The following is a 17,371-nucleotide window of genomic DNA, read 5'->3' as shown; positions in this document are numbered from 1 at the left end:
AAACTGGTAAGTGTGGAGCAAGGAATTGAACTCCAGAAGTCAGATTCCAGAGCTGGAACTTAATCAATGGATGTATTCAAAAGAAATAAACTCTCATCAATTCTCTTTGCAAGGTAGGCTTATCATAAACAATAGATAATCCAGAAATCATTTCTCTTTGTTTTTGGAATGCATGCTCTCCTTTCTGGGGAGTATTTCCACCTTGTTATTTGCATTTTTTGCAGTCTGGTTTGAAGATGAGGTCAGGTATTCCCTGAGTAGCCAGCTCCCTGTGGCAGTGGGCAGTCTTCATGCACGATTGGGCTCAGTGGACTAATCCATGAGCAGACAACCCAAAAGAGACTTTTCTACCAAATGAGGATACTAGACATGCCCTCATGGTAATGAACTAACACCAGCCTCCCCCAGAGCACTGGAGGCGTTCAGTTGTCACAGCACTGGCTCTAGCACTCACCTAGGGTCGGGCAGGAAGCCCAGGGCTGGATGCCTTTGAGAAGCTTCTATGAGGAGTCTCATCAGGGTCTTTGTGAAGTAGGTTCCTGGCCAGTTCTTATTTGGCCCAGCCTATTGATCTGCCCTTATCTGACTGTCACTTGGTAGCCTAGAAAACTTTTTTGCTTTAAAAGCTTGAAGTATGAAACAGTTCATTCCAAATGAGCTCTACTAAGTAGAGGCACTTTAGGAATCTAAAAAAATTAAGTCTTGAGGGCTGTATAGGAGAAAATCATCTTGAGCATATAACATATGGGTTTGGGTGATGTTTTCAATGCATTTCCTAAAAAACTCTTTTTCTTTTCATTATTTAACTTCAGAGAAGACTGAGGGAGCAAAGACAGTTCTAAAATATTTTTGCTGGACTGGACTCAGGTTCTGTTATCACTTTTGCTGTCTCACTCCCAAACTTCAGGTCGTTTAAGGTTTCTGACTTTTTAAAAAAATTGCTAATCTCCTTCCTCTCCCCTGCCACATCACTTTATGGCTTCCAGCGCCCTTGCTACATCACCTTGAGGGTACAGACATTCTAATAAAGGTGCTGGGACGTGACGTGATTGGTACTCTGTGTGAATTCTCCATAACCTTGTGCAGGCAGCTGACAGGATCCTCTTATTCCATTAGCACTGTTCTCTCTTGAAAGCAGTTTTGGTTCCTTCTGTTTCCACGAGTCTCATCTTGCCCATGTGCTAGACGGATGGTACAAGAACCAGAGGGGCAGCAAAAGAATCAGTCAAAAATTCAATGCAAAACGTAGGGAGAAAGTCTATTGTGCATAGTGTTCCATTCTTTTTTTCTGCTTTATTAAGATGTAATTGACACATAACATTGTTTAAGGTGTGCAATGTGATGATTTGGTATATGTATATATTGTGAAATTATTACCACAATAAGCTTAGTTAACACATCCATCACCTCACATAGTTACATTTTTTGTGTGTGTAGTGAGAACTTTTAAGATCTACTCTCTTAGCAACTTTCAAATATACAATACAGTATTGTTAACTATAGTCGCTATGCTGTGTGTTATATCCCCAGGACTTATTCATCTTATAACTGGAAGTTTGAACACCTTCACCCATTTCCCTCCTACCTCCCTCTGCTCTCCACCCCTGGAAGCCACCAGTCTACTCTCTGTTTCTATGGGTTTGATTTTTTTTAGATTCCACATGTAAGTGAGATCATATAGTATTTGTCTTTCTGTGTCTATCTTGTTTCACTTAGCATGATGCCCTCAGGGTCCATTCATATTTTCTTAAATGGCAGGATTTTGTTCTTTTTTGTGGCTGTGTAATATTCCACTCTATTTGTATGTATGTGTGTATGTATGTGTGTGTGTGTATAAATATATCACATTTTCTTTATCCATTCAGCCATTGGTGGACACGCAGCTTGTTTCCATGACTTGGCTACCATAAATAATGCTGCAATGAACATAGGAATGTAGATATCTCTTTGAGATAGTGATTTCATTTCCTTTGGGTATATACCCAGAAGTGGAATTGCTGAATAATATGGTAGTTTTATTTTTAATTTTTTGAGGAACCTCCATACCGTTTTTCATAGTGGCTGCACCAATTTACATTCCTATCAATGTGCATCAAGATTCCCTTTTCTCCACATCCTCACAAACACTTGTTATTTCTTGTCTTTTTGATAATAGCCATTCTAACAGGTGTGAGGTGACATCTCATTGTGATTTTGATTTGTATTTCCCTGATGATTAGTGATGTTGAGTGCCTTTTCGTGTACCTGTTGGTCATTTGAATATCTTGTTTGGAAAAATGTCTATTCAGGTCCTTTAACTATTTTTTAATTGAATTATCTGGTTTTTTTTTTTGCTTTTGAGTTGTTTGAGTTCCTTATATAAGGTGGATATTAACTCCTTATCAGATATGTGGTTTGCAAATATTTTCTCCCGTTTCATAGATTGCCTTTTCATTTTGTTGTTAGTTTCTTCTGCTGTGCAGAAGCTTTTTAGTTGGATATAGTCCTATTTGTTGATTTCTGCTTTTGTTCCTTTTTTGTGTGTGTGTCATATCTGAAAAATCACTGCCAGCATTTCATTCTTACGGGGGTTTCGTAATAGGTGAGTGCCTATTCCTTATCTCTAAAGTGCTTCTTCCCTCTGAGTTATATTTTATCATTTTATTGGTATCCAGAACCACAAATGTTGTTGTTTTTCTATTAAGATTACCTTTTAACTAATTGAATGATTAGTTTAATTTTTATATTAAGAATATGCATATTTAAAGAGCCAAATAGTTCTCTTGGGTTTATTATACTCCATGTCCAAAATAGCAGTCCTCAGTACCTCCACCCTCTTTTTCCTGCTTCAGAAGTAACCATTTTCACTTCTTTTAGCTGATTATTTGATGTTTACATCTGTGTCATTCAATAAGATGCTTGATTGTTCAGAGTTGGTCTTCCCACTATGGCAGATAAGGATTTAGCTCTCTTCCCCTCCCATCAAACACATGCTCCCTTCCCCAAATCCCATCTTCCCAATATCATTAATGTCATAACTTTGGTTAAATCAATATTCTTCATTTACATTATTTTATCTATGTTTGTTACTCAGAGCTGAGTCTTGTAGTAAAACTTTGGTTACAGTATTATTTTTGTACAACGTGTTAGCTTTTCATGGAGTTAATAGCTGTCTTATTGTTTGTTTGTTTGTTTCTTTTGTTTAGTTTTCTATGTATTTACCAACCCCAGACTCTCTGAAAGTTGTTTAAATCTTTCAAGATGCTCAGATACATCAGGTTTTCTCTCAATTTCATCTTCCTGAAGCAGTCTTTCCTGGGGCCATATAACCTGCTCTGATGGGCATGAGTTACGCTCTCTACTGGGTGCACAGCTGCCTCCTGGGATCGCCCTTCTCCATCATTCTACAAGTTCTCTTTGCTTTTCTTTTGTATTGGTTCCTCTGTCTTCCTCTTTCTTGGTTTAGTACCTCTTTTTGAAGCGTACTTTACATACTCTAGTAGCTTCCAGAGAATAGGAAGGTGGGAGGTGTGGGATGTGTGAATTTTTGGGATGAGCTGGTATGGGATGAGCTGAATTTTTTTTGAAACTCTACCTGTCTGAAAATGTCCTTATTATATGTGATTTTTTTCTCTCTTTCTCTTTCTGGAAGCTTGTGGGATCTTGTCTTTGTGCCCAGGGCTCTAAATTTCAAAATGATGAATCTTGACACGGGTCAGTTTGTATTCAGTGTCCTGGGTGTTGTGTGCCCTTTCAATCTGGAAACTCATGACTCCTTAAATTTGGGGAAGTTTTCTTGAATTTTTTTAACTGATGATTTTCTCCCTTCTCTTTTCTCTCTTGTCTTCTTCTGGAGTTTCTATTACTAGGATGTTGGACCTCCTGAACTGGTTTCTATTTTCCCCTCATCTTTTTGTCTTGTCTTTTTTTTTCTCCCTCTACTTTCTGGGAGATTTCCTCAGCTTTATAGTCCATCTCACCCCTTTTATTGAGTGTTTCTTTTCTTCTATCATGTTTTTAATTCTCTTTGCTTTGGAATGCTCCTTTTTAATATTATACTGTTCTTGTTTCAGCACTGCAGTCAATTCTCTTAACTCTTTTTTTTTTTTTTAATTTTATTTATTTATTTATTTTCCCCCCAAAGCCCCAGTAGATAGTTGTATGTCATAGCTGCACATCCTTCTAGTTGCTGTATGTGGGACGCGGCCTCAGCGTGGCCGGAGAAGCAGTGCATCGGTGCGCGCCTGGGATCCGAACCCAGGCCGCCAGCAGCAGGGCGCGCGCACTTAACCGCTAAGCCACAGGGCCGGCCCAATTCTCTTAACTCTTAATGTGTATATGTTTGATGTTTTTTGAAATTTTCTTCTCCTTGCTTGGTCATTGTCCTCCAAGTTGTTTGTTTCTGTTTGGTTTGGTCTCTCAGTTTTACATCAGGGGCTTTTGAAAGATGCCTGGAGGTCCTTGATTTGTCTGCAGGCATTTAGGAGTAGGCAACTAAGATGCTGATTGGAAGCTCTGAGGGCATGCATAGGGCTTGCTAACTGTGACCTTCATCATAGGTTGATCATAGGAAAGCTCTCTGTCAGTAGCCTTAGTTGCCTTCTCTTGGGCGACAGCTTTTTTCATTCTCCTGCCTGGAGGGTAGAAGCCTGGTTGCCAGCATTCTGGGAACCAAATAAGGGAAGGTGGCTGGTGGTCTCAGCATCTGATATGCATATGTTCATCTAATCCCGTTGATTTGCCTTCAGCTGTGCCATTCTCCTCCCCGCAACCCCTAGGCTAGAGGACCTCTCCTTTACTCTCTATAGAAGATAAGCCTCCAGGTATTTGCTGGGGTGTATGGGGGATAGGCGAATAGCCCAGGTGTGCAGACTTGGGGAGGCTGTCCAGGGATCTAAGCCCTTCTTAGATAGTCCTTCAGCCAGTCCAGCTTAGTCTAGTACTTCCTCTACCCCCAGCCTTTTGGGTTTTTTAGGGGATATAATGAGGTGAATTCTTGTCTTTGCCCACTGCTAACTTAGGATTCAGGTCTGCTGTGTCATTCGTCACTCTTCCATCTACATTCTAGCTTCCAATATTTTGCAGCCATTGTCTCCTATTTTATTGCCCCTCTTCTTGTTGGTTTATGGCTTAAAAAATCCTTTTACTGTCCTTTAATTGGGTTTTGGGAGGAAACAAAGGTAGCCTCATGTGTTTAATCTTCCATTTTTACCTGAAAGCCTCACCATTGCTGTTTGTTTACTGAACCCCTAAGGGTCTGAGGTTTTGAAAAGGAAAATTCAATGCCCATGCTAAGCACTCCAAAATATACTTCAGAGAAGGAATTACCAGAGCCAGCCCTTTGATTAAGAGAATTCAGTTATTCGAGACTTTTCTTTTAAACCAAGACTGTTCAAAAGATTTAGTTCCTCACCTACAACTTCTTTCCTCTTCCTCCATCTCTACTCTCCCTCCAACTTGCACCGGCTCTCATTGTGTTGTCCAGTCCAAACTGAAGTTCTTCATGGAGCAACCATGAGGAGGCATCAGGTTGCAGAGAATGAGGTAGTTTTGGGCAGGTAGAAAAATGAGGGAAGTGGGCGCAGTACAGCATGTCTTGTCAGATCCACGTCATGCTTTTATCAAGATGCTATGACTGTCTTTACCCTTTTCTTACTGGCTTGGGATCAGAGCAGTGATTCTCTTTATTTTTTTATTTATTTATTTTTTTGGTGAGGAAGATCAGCCCTGAGCTAACATCCATGCCAATCCTCCTCTTTTTGCTGAGGAAGACTGGCCCTGGGCTAACATCTGTGCCCATCTTCCTCTACTTTTATATGGGACGCTGCCACAGCATGGCCTGACAAGCGGTGCATGGGTGCGTGCTCGGGATCCAAACCGAGGCCAGCAGTAGTGGAGCGCATGCACTTAACTGCTATGCCACGGGGCTGGCCCCCCAGTGATTCTCTTTAAAGCTGTGGTTTTCCTTGAAGCCCACTAGAAGCTACACACTTCACCAGATTGGCTCTAACATTACTGGATTTGGTTGTCTCTTTAAAGAGGAGCATGTCTTCAGCTTCTTAGTCAGCTGTGGGGAGAGTGATCTCAAGAGTGGCCATTCTGATTCCTGAAGCAGGATGAAACTTACAAGCAAGTTTGAGAGAAAGGCTGCCTCTGTGATGGATTTCCAGCAGTTTTGAGCATACCTTTCAATATTTCTTCTTCAAGTATCTCCTCTAAGGACCTCCAAACTTGATATCATATCATATTTATTCAAACTTGATATCATATTTATTTTTTCCTTAAGTTTAAGTCTTTGTTTCCTATTAAATATTTTTTCTTTATCAGAGGAATTCTGTAATGTCTTTCTTTGGATCTAAGTTGGTAGAGTTTCAGAGGGTAATAATGGCCCCTCTACCTTCCTCAGTTCGGAATTAGTTGAGAGACAAAGCAACTAAGCATATGGAGATCAAAATCTAACCTTTATTATTGATTTTTACTGGTAAAGCTCTTTGAAAAATGTCGTGTTAGATCTGCTAGCCAATATAGGCATATTAATATTTTGACCCTGAATTTGACATCTTATCCACTGACTAACCAAATTGGACAACCACGGGCCACTCCATGAGTGTCTAATCCTCTAAAACTTAAAACAAGAAAGAGAAGAATAGGTCCTGCAAAGCAGTTAGGAAGGGGCTGAAATAGAGGCTAGAAGTGTTCCTCTAATGGAAGTCCCCCACCACACGGACATGAGGAGTGGAGAACTATGTTTCATAATATGAGGTGATATCAGTTCCCCTTAAGACAGACTATCAATTTATCACAGATGCTCAGAAAAAAACACTATATTAAATCAGGTTGTATGACACATTCAGATTTCAGAAACATAAGAATCATTTTCTTACCTTAGAAATAAGGAAGTATAGTGTTATAAATTGTCAATCATTTGTTCCTTTGGTAAAAACTTTCTCTTCAGTTTGGGCTAAGTGAAGGCACACCCTTGGCTGGGGTGGGGAGCCCCAGCTATAATTCCAGCCCTGTTACAAACTAGCTTGGAGTCCTTGGCTCTGTTGAACCTCTCTAGGCCTGTTTTTCATCTGCTCAGTGAAGAATGGGGGACCAGCCCAATACATTAACTGGTAAAAAGGATAAGGAATAAGACTTGAACTTCCACAGCTAATTAGTTTCAGAGTTGGAACTAAAACACAGGTATCTCCCTTCCTTAGTCTCATTGTTTTCTTCTATATCCATTTTGGTTTGACTTAAATTGAGTTTAGACGAAACAGTTTAGCAGCACAGAAGTGATCATTCATTTGTTCATTCATTCATTCATTCAACAGAGCGTCTTTTTTTATGCCAAATACTGTGCTAGGCAAATAAGGATGAATAAGACGTGTTCTTGCATACAACCTGTGCCCTTCTGTGTTTGTAGCTATTAGTGACCACCTCAGCCACCACCCTTTATTTATAGCCTCATTTGAAGGGCTTCAGACTGATCTCTGATCTTCAAGGAAATTCAAACCTCCTTGGCTACTCTGAAACCATCATTCCTCTTAGGCTTCCCCTGAGACCTGGAATAATGCTCCTTCAGTTGACGTGACCCACCTCCAAGAATTAGCTCATACCATCTTATCACATAAGCTCTTCAAGTGCCTGAAGAGAAAAAACTACAGAGTGAGGTTCAGAATCATTCATTGGCCTCATTATGGGTGTTCTCTTTCTGTTTATAGGGTGCTCAAGCTGGCATTACTACGTTACCATGCCAATGCCAGCCTCTACCGTCACCATTGCAGTGGGATCCTGGACAGAAATGAAGCCAGAGACCTGCTCATCACATGATCTGGCAACAGAGAGATCCTTCTCACCTTCTGAGGCCGACTTCAGGTTTGTATTTGGGAACATGCTGGAAAACAAACACTCAAGGGAGCAGTATGATGCATTTATTCCAAGTACTGGGAATGTGAGTCATCCCTGCTGAGAAACTAAACCAAAATGTGATTAATCAAAGCAGGAAGAGCCATACTGGGAGGGAAAGATTGTTGAGAGGCAGAAATCTGGGCATATTGTTTATGCAGAAAAAAAGAGAAAAGAAGTATATATGAAATCCTTTGTGAAGTCAGGTGAAATATTTTTGTGTGTTTGGTTAAGTCAACAGAATCCTCAGGTTCAACACTTTCCCTCCTTCTACACCTTTTAACTTTGGTTTTCAGTGCTTGTTTGGTCAAAAACACAACTTAATAAACAGAAGTTGCTTGTCTTGATGGATTACTTTATAGGCCACTCTGTTGATTTGGTTCCAGTGGCTGCTGTTAGCAGTGCGTTGGTAGGGGTAGCCTTCCCTTAGTGAATCCTGCTAGGTCAGGGCTCTATTAACTTCAGTAGCAATTTCTTCTTGTTCAGAGTGGATCAGAGAAAATCAGTTTTAAGTTTTTTTTGTTTTTTTTTAGTGGGGAAGATTGGCTCTGAGCTAACATCTGTGCCAATCTTCCTTTATTTTGTATGTGGGTTGCTGCCACAGCATGGCTTGACAAGTGGTGTCTAGGTCTGTGCCCGGGATCCAAACCTGCGAACTCTGGGCCACTGAAGCGGAGCACACATGAACTTAACCACTACGCCACCAGGCCAACCTCAGTTTAAAGTTTTTAAAAATTAGTATAGGTCATTGGATATTCATTTGCGGCCTCCCCAGAGGCTATTTCTAGCTTTGAGAGCCAAAAGAGAGAAGGAGAATGCATATAAGAGACACAGAAGTGTGCTAATTGTGTGTCATTGCATCATGCTTCATTCCTAGGACTTTCACACCCAAGCTCAATTTAATCATTTTTCCTATTTACGGAAAGTCACTAAGTCAGTACCTTCCAATGGAGAAAGCCCAGAGTAATGCTATAGATGGTTAGTTCATCCTTGAAAACCAACTAAGTTAGGCTCTTAGGGCAAATTTCTTTTGTGTTGGTTTTATTTTGCCCTGTTGCTTTCACTCTTACTGCAACGACTGTAGTGGTTGGTATTGTTGGGAGATAAAGCCATTGAGCCCTTTCTTATGACAGGCATGTCTTATTGCCCACATTTTGCTTTTTTTTTTTGGCGAGGGAGATTGTCCCTGAGCTAGCATCCATTGCCAATCTTACTCTTTTTGCTTGAGGAAGATTGCTCCTGAGCTAACATCTGTGCCAATCTTCCTCTATTTTGTATATAGGATGCCACCACAGCATGGCTTGATGAACGGTGTGTAGGTTCTGTGCGTGGATCCGAACCCATGAACCCCAGGCTGCTGAAGCAGAGCACGTGAGCTTAACCACTACACCACTGGGCTGGCCCCCACATTGTGCGTTTTGGAGGAAGGGAGGTTACTGAACAGGAACCACTTCCTGTTCAGTAACTTGCCTATTTTGAACTGTCTTCCCTGGGCTATATAAAGGATCCTCAGTTGCTTATTGGATTTTACTTATGCACTCTCAAGGGAAGAAGAGAATTGTGGACAGAAGTGATATATGTTACTTTCACGTGGGAACATTTCATTGCACCTGAGACCCTCTAGCGTTCTCTTCCTCTGCTACTAGCCCTCATTTTGCAATTGTGAGCAGCCCAAATTTCTGAGTGGGGAGGACAGGTGCCCTGGAGAGTCATTTGGATCCACAGTGGACCTGGTATGAGTGAAAAATAAACTTTTTTGTGTTAAGCCACTGAAACACTGTGGTTGTTTGTTATTGCAACATACCCTAGCCTATGCTGAATTGATACAGAAGCCAGTGTATGTTTGAAGTCAGGCAAAGTCTTTATCTAAATGTCATCTCAGTTAGTCTTGAGGATAAGCCTGCAAGATAGATAGGCTTTATTATCACTGTTTCATAGATAAAGATACTTATTTATGTTCATATGAGAACTTGTTCATGTTCATATTCCTACTGAGTGAATCCCTGGATTCACATCCAGGCTCAACTCTCTAGAGAGGTGATTCAGAATTTTACCTGGGGACTCTATAAAACTGTACATAACATCCACGTCCCCCCCCGAAGTCTGATCCACCTTCCCATCTGGAGAGTTAGTGCCATGATTGAGCCACTGTTAGTGATTGGAGTATGTCATGTTGAAACAGAAAACAGAAGTCAAGAACACTGCCTATGAGCCTGAAGGTGCCATCCCTACTGTTTGGGTATGTCTCTTTGGGCAAAGCCATACTTTCCTTCTCTGTAGAATAGAGATTTTGCTCGGGGTTCTCAAATTCTTCGTGATGAAGAAGGATTCTGCTCTTCACCTACGCTCTCCGGGCTGATTGACTGGTGGAGGAGGTATGCAGTTGAAAAATGTGTGCCTTAGGAAGACTAGGGGAAGGCAAAGAAAGAAATGTGTTATTTTATCCTCCTAGCCGTATTCCCAGAGATATGAGGGGGAAGAGTGGGCAGCAGCCATTTCCTATGTGTTCTCTCTGCTGCCCGGAAGCAACTGAAATGGCTTTTCACTTTTCTTGCATCCGTAATTGTGAAGGGAGGAGGACATGGCCACATCAAGTGGGGATTCTGGGAAGAGATGCTATCTGAAATTTCTATTGGGATTTAGGGGAAGAGATAAATATCACTCCTCCCTTGTCCTCATGAGTTCAGAACCAATTGAGAAACAGACAGGAGAAGAGCAAAATAAAGGTTGTATTATTGACAGAAGCTGGACTGAGGGAATACTCAGGTGTACAGTCTCAATGGACTTTCTAAAACTCCGTTTCCAAATTAGACAAACTTACCCACCATTTATCCACCCAGCTGGACTACTACCAGCCTTCACCACACAGATGTGCACAGCCTGCCTTATGCCAAAAAGTACCCTCTCTGTGGGCAAGCAGATTCGAAAAGAGAAAGCCCAGAGTGGCCGACCCAGTCAGATCAGCTTGGGAGAGAAGTCAAGGGTGCCATTGCAGGGAAGCTTGTCCTTGTATGGAAATATGAGGCCTGGGGAATGGAGTCCCTCCCACACTCCCTTCCATGTCTGACCTGCTATGACTAAGTTTTCCCTTCATTTATCGCTGTGCTTGTCCATCAAAAATGTACTGCTGATAAAATAATAGCTTACATTTGCTTAATCCTTCCCCGGCTGCGTGCTTCATGTATGCTGTCTTTAGTCATCAGAGGGTGGCTTTGTGTTTTTATCCATTACATCTCTGGCTACATGCTAATTTTGCCAGCAAAGGTGCTCTGTCTGAAGTGCCAACTGCAGTGTTGTTGTTGGTTGTGCTCACATCTGGGCCCCTTGCCTTCCCCAACCCCCTTTCTACCTCAGACCTTCCTAAGACCACCGGTTCAATTCATGTAAATGTAACTTTTACAGGGACCTTACATACCACAGGCTTTCACTTGCCTAAAGTGTTTATCTGGGTCCCAAAGTGTTGGTCACTGAACTTTTCATCACTGTTCATGTGGCTAAATTATAGGGAGGACATTCCCTCTTCCAGCTCCAGTTCCACACACACTCCAGCCTGCTTTGAGGGAGCATTTTAGTAAATCCATTAGTTATAAGGCACTTAGGTAAACTGTTGAAAGTTTATTAATTTTATTTGGCTGCAGCATAACCTTCTCCAGCCACAGAGAAATCTTTGTATTATGTTTAACCTTTCAGGGCCTTTGTTAAAGCATTGTCTTCACTTTGGGGCCATACAGTGTAAGCACGATGCAGAAACTTGGATAAAATTCAGATGAACTCAGCAAAAATGATTAAAAGCATGTAAAATAGGCACCAGGAAGAAGAAAAGGCATTGAGGTTGTTCTTCCTAAAGAAGGGAAGACTTGGTGGGGGAAGAGGTCTTCTTTAGAATTGTAAAGTCTATGAAAAGTTGCTTTGTGAATTTGGAGGATGAGGCCCTTGTTCTATGTCTTTGACAGGGTAGAAGAGAAGTTTTATATATATACATATATGATATGTGTGTATATATATATATATATGTATATGGGGGGGGGAGGAAATACATATATATATATTTGAAAAAATGCCAATTTCCAGTATACCTTTCACTATGAGAAAAACCTTTCCTGGCTTGGTTTGATTTCTTTAGCCCTTTTTCCCTCAGGGTATTTCGGCTTTCTCTCTCTTATTGCGCATATCTCATGTTGCTTTGTAATACACTGAATGCCCTAAGAAAATGCCTCCAGCTTTTTGACCTACTGCATCATCATATATATTGACATCATTGTCAACAACATGTTGGGGGCTGGTGGTGACATTTTGAACACTTACGATTTTTAGCAAGCATCTACTCTTCTTGCTAAAATATGTTAAATTGTGTAAACATTTTACTCTGTCACTGTACTTATCAGAATTTTTAATTTTTTCTCCCAGCAAAACTATAAACTTCTCAAAGGTAGGATCAGAGATTTATTTATATGTGTGTACACTGTAGCACCCTGCCAGGTGCCTTGAATAGAGCAGGAATGCAGGAAATATTTACTAAATTGTTGAACCAAGGAAGGGCTTGTGAAAAAAGGATATGCATTCCCAAGGGAGACTTTTTCTAGTGATTTCTTTTGAACCTATGACAGGAAAACATTTGTGTTAGGTGGTTTCAATACAGCGCCTTCTTGAAACAAGAAGATGGCTGAAGGAGAACCTCTTGAGGCAATTTCCAATCTTGTGATTCTGAGTAAAACATGGTCACTCTTACTCCTTAGAAAGACCTCCTGTAAAATAATTTCAGCCCAGCAATTGTATAAGAGAGAACCAATGGTCTAGTTCCCATCATGTACCAGGCTAACATATATTTCACCAGTTCTTCCCACTCTTGGCAATATTAATGGGCAGTATTGACAAGGAGCAGCAGGAAATTGGAGAACCCACAGAGCAGCTGAGCTCAGCCTCGAGAAAAATCCAGGATCCAAATTTACTCAAGAAGCATAATGAAGTATATGGAGAAGAAGGGTTAGGAGGGAGGAGCTTATGATGACTCATGATGTGATAAAAAGAGTAGTTCTTATTCTTGAGGAATGTTGTGTGGATTAATTGGGATAAATGCGTATAAAGTGTTCAGAACAGTGCTTGGCACAGAGTAAATGTTCAATAGCAGTTGTGGTAGGAGTTATTGTTTATTATTCTTATGATCATTTGTATTACAGATTATTAATAATGAACAATCAAGTATTATTATTAATCTTTACTATTAAAATGTTTGATTACAAGTCTGGGCACAAGAAATAGCTATTTACATATGCTTGCTTTGTTGAGGATATTGAGAGTGTATTGAGTGAGCCCATATACAGAGATGAACAAGTGAAGGCTAGTGTGAAAGGAGGATACAGCATTTTTGAGTTAATAACTGGTTCTGTGGAAGACTCTTCATGTCTTTATAAAAGTACAATGTTCCCTGACTGCTTCAGGAACATGGCTGTTGTATGTAGAGGGTCTCATGTGGTGAGTTGTCATAGAATCATAGTGCCAGAAGAAACCTTAGAAGCCATTTTAAGCTTTTTGTTTATTTGTTTTTAATTAAAGTACAATTAACATTCAACAAAATGCACAGATATTAAGTGTTTGGCTTGATGAATTTGTGACGATTGTGTACACCCTAAACTAGATAGAGAATATTCTATCACCCCACTAAGTTCCCTTACACCCTTTTCCAGTCAATTGCTCCCCTCCTTTTGCAGCCACTTTTGTGAGAGCATGTTAGAGATGAGGAAAAAGAGGCCCCAGATACTGAGTCGCTTGCCTCAGGTTACAGTTAATGCAGTCTGAGAACAGCCACTGAAGCCCAGGTTTCCTGATCCCCGTGTTGGAACCCACTTGGGGCTTCCCTGATGCCATTTCCATTTTTATTGGGAGCCTTAATGGTCTCACTTACCCATAGCTTGATTGCCTTAAAATCCTCCATTTTCTCCCAGGCTTTGATTATGAAAAACGATGCTGATTCACACAGCTGGAATAATCTTCATTCCCTAGCTAGTGCCATTCATATCCAGAGAGAGTTTAACTCACCTTTTCCCTTGAACAAATTGGGTTTTTTTTGGTCTGTTGTTGCCTACCTCTAACTATTCTCTAACTTATGGGGTTCTTGGCTGCAAGAAATAGTCTTGCCTCATGGTGTGTTTCTAGATAAGGCAATGGAATACCTCCTTGCAAGATTGTGTTTTCATAGCTAGAATTTAAACTTATGCCCTAACTTTGTCGTGAAGATGCCTCTTCACCTCCAATTTCTCCATTATTTAACATGAAAGCTTTTCAATAGAGAGTGCAGGCTTAAATTATGATAGCACATTATATACCTATGTAAATACATTAGGAAAAGTTACCATGGTGTTTTATTCAGTAAGTGGCTTTTTTCACTTCGTGAGACCTTTGATTGAATTGATGTGCCAGTAGAGTACTTGTCATTAGGTGGACACTGCAACCTTTTCAGTTAAATGTTTACCAACGGGCACCTTTACTCACTTTCTCCATAAAGCAAGATTATCAATCCAAGGACTTTGGCTAGTGTTCAATTTCAATAATTCTATTCTTCCTATCACCTTATCCTGGCAGAAGTTTTTATGAGTCTCCATCCATTTTTCTTACCCTCAACTGTGGTGAAACGACATCAATGCTGGAAGCTGTGTTTTACGTACTACGCTGGTGGAGGGTGAGACTTTTCTCCACAGCTGTGTGGATCTCCTTGGGCAGTGCTGGCCTTGAATGGGTGAAAGTCACTTCAAAAATGTGGAGAGGAATTATTGTTGCAGTCTGCTCATGTTGGGACGTGCTAGCATTTTAAAGTTTTTCAGTATTCACTGTGAATCTAATAAGTACCTATAGTTAGAATTGTAATTTGTAAATGAAAATTAGGGGGCTTTCCTTTGCGTTTGAATAAAGGACATGTTAATAGGTGAAAAAATAGAGTTCCCTTTGATGTCGATTCTTTGGGTAGGTAAGTTCTCTTGACGCCTGTGAGTCAGGCTCTAGGAATTCCCTTTTACCTCCACTTCTGACAGAATAACTGGCAGTCGTTAAATAGTGCAGGCTGGGCTCTGATCTATTTCCTTAAAAGGTTGATTCAGTTGCATTTGTATTGAAAGTGGGTTGGGGAAAATATTGTATCAAAAGTGCCTCTGTATTCCTTAACAGCACAACTTTTGATGGGTTTTGTAAAGAACACCTAGATTACTTTTCAGTAAAATGGATTGTGTTCTTTTGAAAAGTTGGAACCTATACTGTCATTTGGTTCATTGTTCTACCTGACTCTACATCTTCTATTTTAGGAAATCCCAGAATGGGATCTTTAATTTCGTTTCACTGTCCCTTCCTTTCTGAGTTATGAATCGTCTCTCATTTGAAGAAGATTTTTCCTATGATGATATTTGAAAAACACATCTGTGGGCAGAAGTTGCTTTTTATTTTGGTGGGGGGTTGTTTTGAGTCCTGGGTTTTTTTCCCCCTGTTTATTCTAAAAAAAGATTTTACTACATTTGCTTAGCTTAGATTGAAACTACTCAATTGATTGAGCACATCAATAAGTATTTTGACCTGTGATTTTTCACTACTGCACAGAAACAGACTAGCCAAGAACTCAAATGAACTGTCTTTGCTTGTGAGCCTGTCTGAAGCACTGTCTCTCAGAAGTTGTCCACGTCTGTGAGGCTTCCGCACCTTCATGGCAAGAAGAATAAACCTGATTTACCGTAAACTGCATCTGTTTATTTCATGTTGTTTCCAGGTATGTTGGCGTTTGTGGTCACATGGAATATCCCTGCCGCTTCCAGAATGCTTCTGCCACCACTCAGGAGATCATTCCTCATCGGGTTTTTGCCCCAGTGTGCCTTAGGGGTGCCTGCCAAGAGACCCTTCTGCGGCTGATCCCTTCTTGCCTCTCAGCAGCACACTCTGTCCTGGGAACACACCCGTTCTCCAGGCTGGATGTACTCATTGTCCCTGCCAACTTTCCAAGTCTGGGGATGGCCAGGTATGTTGTTCCGTTGTGGCACTTGGAGAACATGCTTTGGAAATTCTTTGACTGTTTCTTGCTTTCCCTGAGCTCTGTCAGAGCTGTCATTTGATTAGGATGGAAGGGCCATGGTTGCTCATGCTTGGACATCTCATTGCTGCCTTGAGGGACAGTCTGTCTATAGATTCCACCATGCATGAGCCTTTGAGTCTGTTGGACTCAATCCAAATGCCTTGAAATAAAATCATGTTGTTGCTGGGATTGAGTACACATTGTGCCCCCAGAGTGATATATGTTGGATCATGGCTGATCAGTGGCTGGTTAGCTTAGGTGGTGAGAGCATAATGCTAATAAGCCCAAGGTCATAGCTCTGGACAGAGTAACACAACTTGGTTCCAGGGCCACAGGCTGCTTGCCTAATCCTGACCAGCTGTCTCATCCAGTTTCGCCATTGGTCACAAGGGCAACGACTTGAGAGTCGCTGTGTCAGAGAGACTGTGGATGGATCAGTGTAAATCCATCATCACTGCTAGAAAAATAGCTCAGAGCAGATGGCTAACTGGGGAGGATTAGAGGGGAGTCACTTGTCTTACTACTATTTTTTAATACAGTAAGTGTATTATTCTTATTGTCTCAGTTGAGTTCCTACCTATGGAAAATCAAAACCAGCAAGTTGAACCTTTCCCTAGGTGTTTAGGTGTTATTTACACCTAAAATTCATTCATTGATGCCATTGTTCATTCAGTAATAGGTAGCTGTGTTTCATTCACACAGCATATTCCTTGGTTATGTACTCAGGATTTTACTTGGTTGTATTTCTATTTGAAAATCTTAATCATTTAACAATGAATATGCTTGACTAAGGATGGGAAAAATAAGCTCATCATAACATGTGACTTTAAGTTTTTCCATATTAGTCAAGGAAATTCATGCTGCCAATTAATTTCCATGGTTTTGAACAGCTGTCATTTGTGGTGTTTTCCCTGAAAACTGCACACATTCTTAGTAAAACCCTTGAGTAGAAAAGAACTGACCAGAACATTTGCTTTTGATCTTGACTATACACGTATACTTTTTAAAAGCTGGCTGGCTAGTCTTAATCCATGAGGAGGTCTGAGAAAGTCATTTAGACTGATTTTTATCCCATATTTATGAAGATAATGGGAATGTAGAAACTAGGATAATTATATATATTTGGTTATGTGCATCATATAATTGTCTTGGATGTCTATATATAGAATTTGTTTTAACAAGGGGGCTTCTTTGGTCCCTTTGAAGAGTATGCTGGACTTAATTTAAGCAGAATTATTGGCAAAGAAAGGGTTGTTCATTAAATGTTTCTCATTTGTACACAGTTTTGAGGGGCTGTATTTGTTTGGGAGTTTTTAGCACTTTGTGCGAGTTGTAGTGTTTCAGGGCATGTTTGCTAACAGTTCTAAGTTCTGACCTGAGGGAACCAAAGGCAGAGTATTTTTCCTACAGAGGACCTTATTTTCTATAACTCCTTCCTGACATCCGTCTGCC

General features: G+C 40.6%; 1 protein-coding gene across 7 annotated transcripts in view; it reads left to right on the top strand.

Annotated features, from left to right (window-relative positions):
• AOPEP (aminopeptidase O (putative)) overlaps positions 1 to 17,371 on the top strand; it is a 348,826-nt gene that overhangs the window by 63,402 nt on the left and 268,053 nt on the right. For all 7 annotated transcript variants that reach the window (XM_087444292.1, XM_087444291.1, XM_087444290.1 and 4 more), the window contains 2 exons: positions 7,689 to 7,842; positions 15,620 to 15,865. In XM_087444292.1, coding sequence (XP_087300418.1) covers positions 7,689 to 7,842; positions 15,620 to 15,865 — 400 coding nt within the window. The remainder of the gene's footprint in view (positions 1 to 7,688; positions 7,843 to 15,619; positions 15,866 to 17,371) is intronic.

Source organism: Ceratotherium simum, chromosome 20 (genome assembly GCF_057802395.1).
Source record: "Ceratotherium simum simum isolate JZ-2026a chromosome 20, ASM5780239v1, whole genome shotgun sequence".
In the NCBI taxonomy this organism is placed as follows: Eukaryota; Metazoa; Chordata; class Mammalia; order Perissodactyla; family Rhinocerotidae; genus Ceratotherium; species Ceratotherium simum.
Note: the sequence above shows the minus strand (reverse complement) of the source record. Positions and strands in the feature narration are given on the sequence as shown.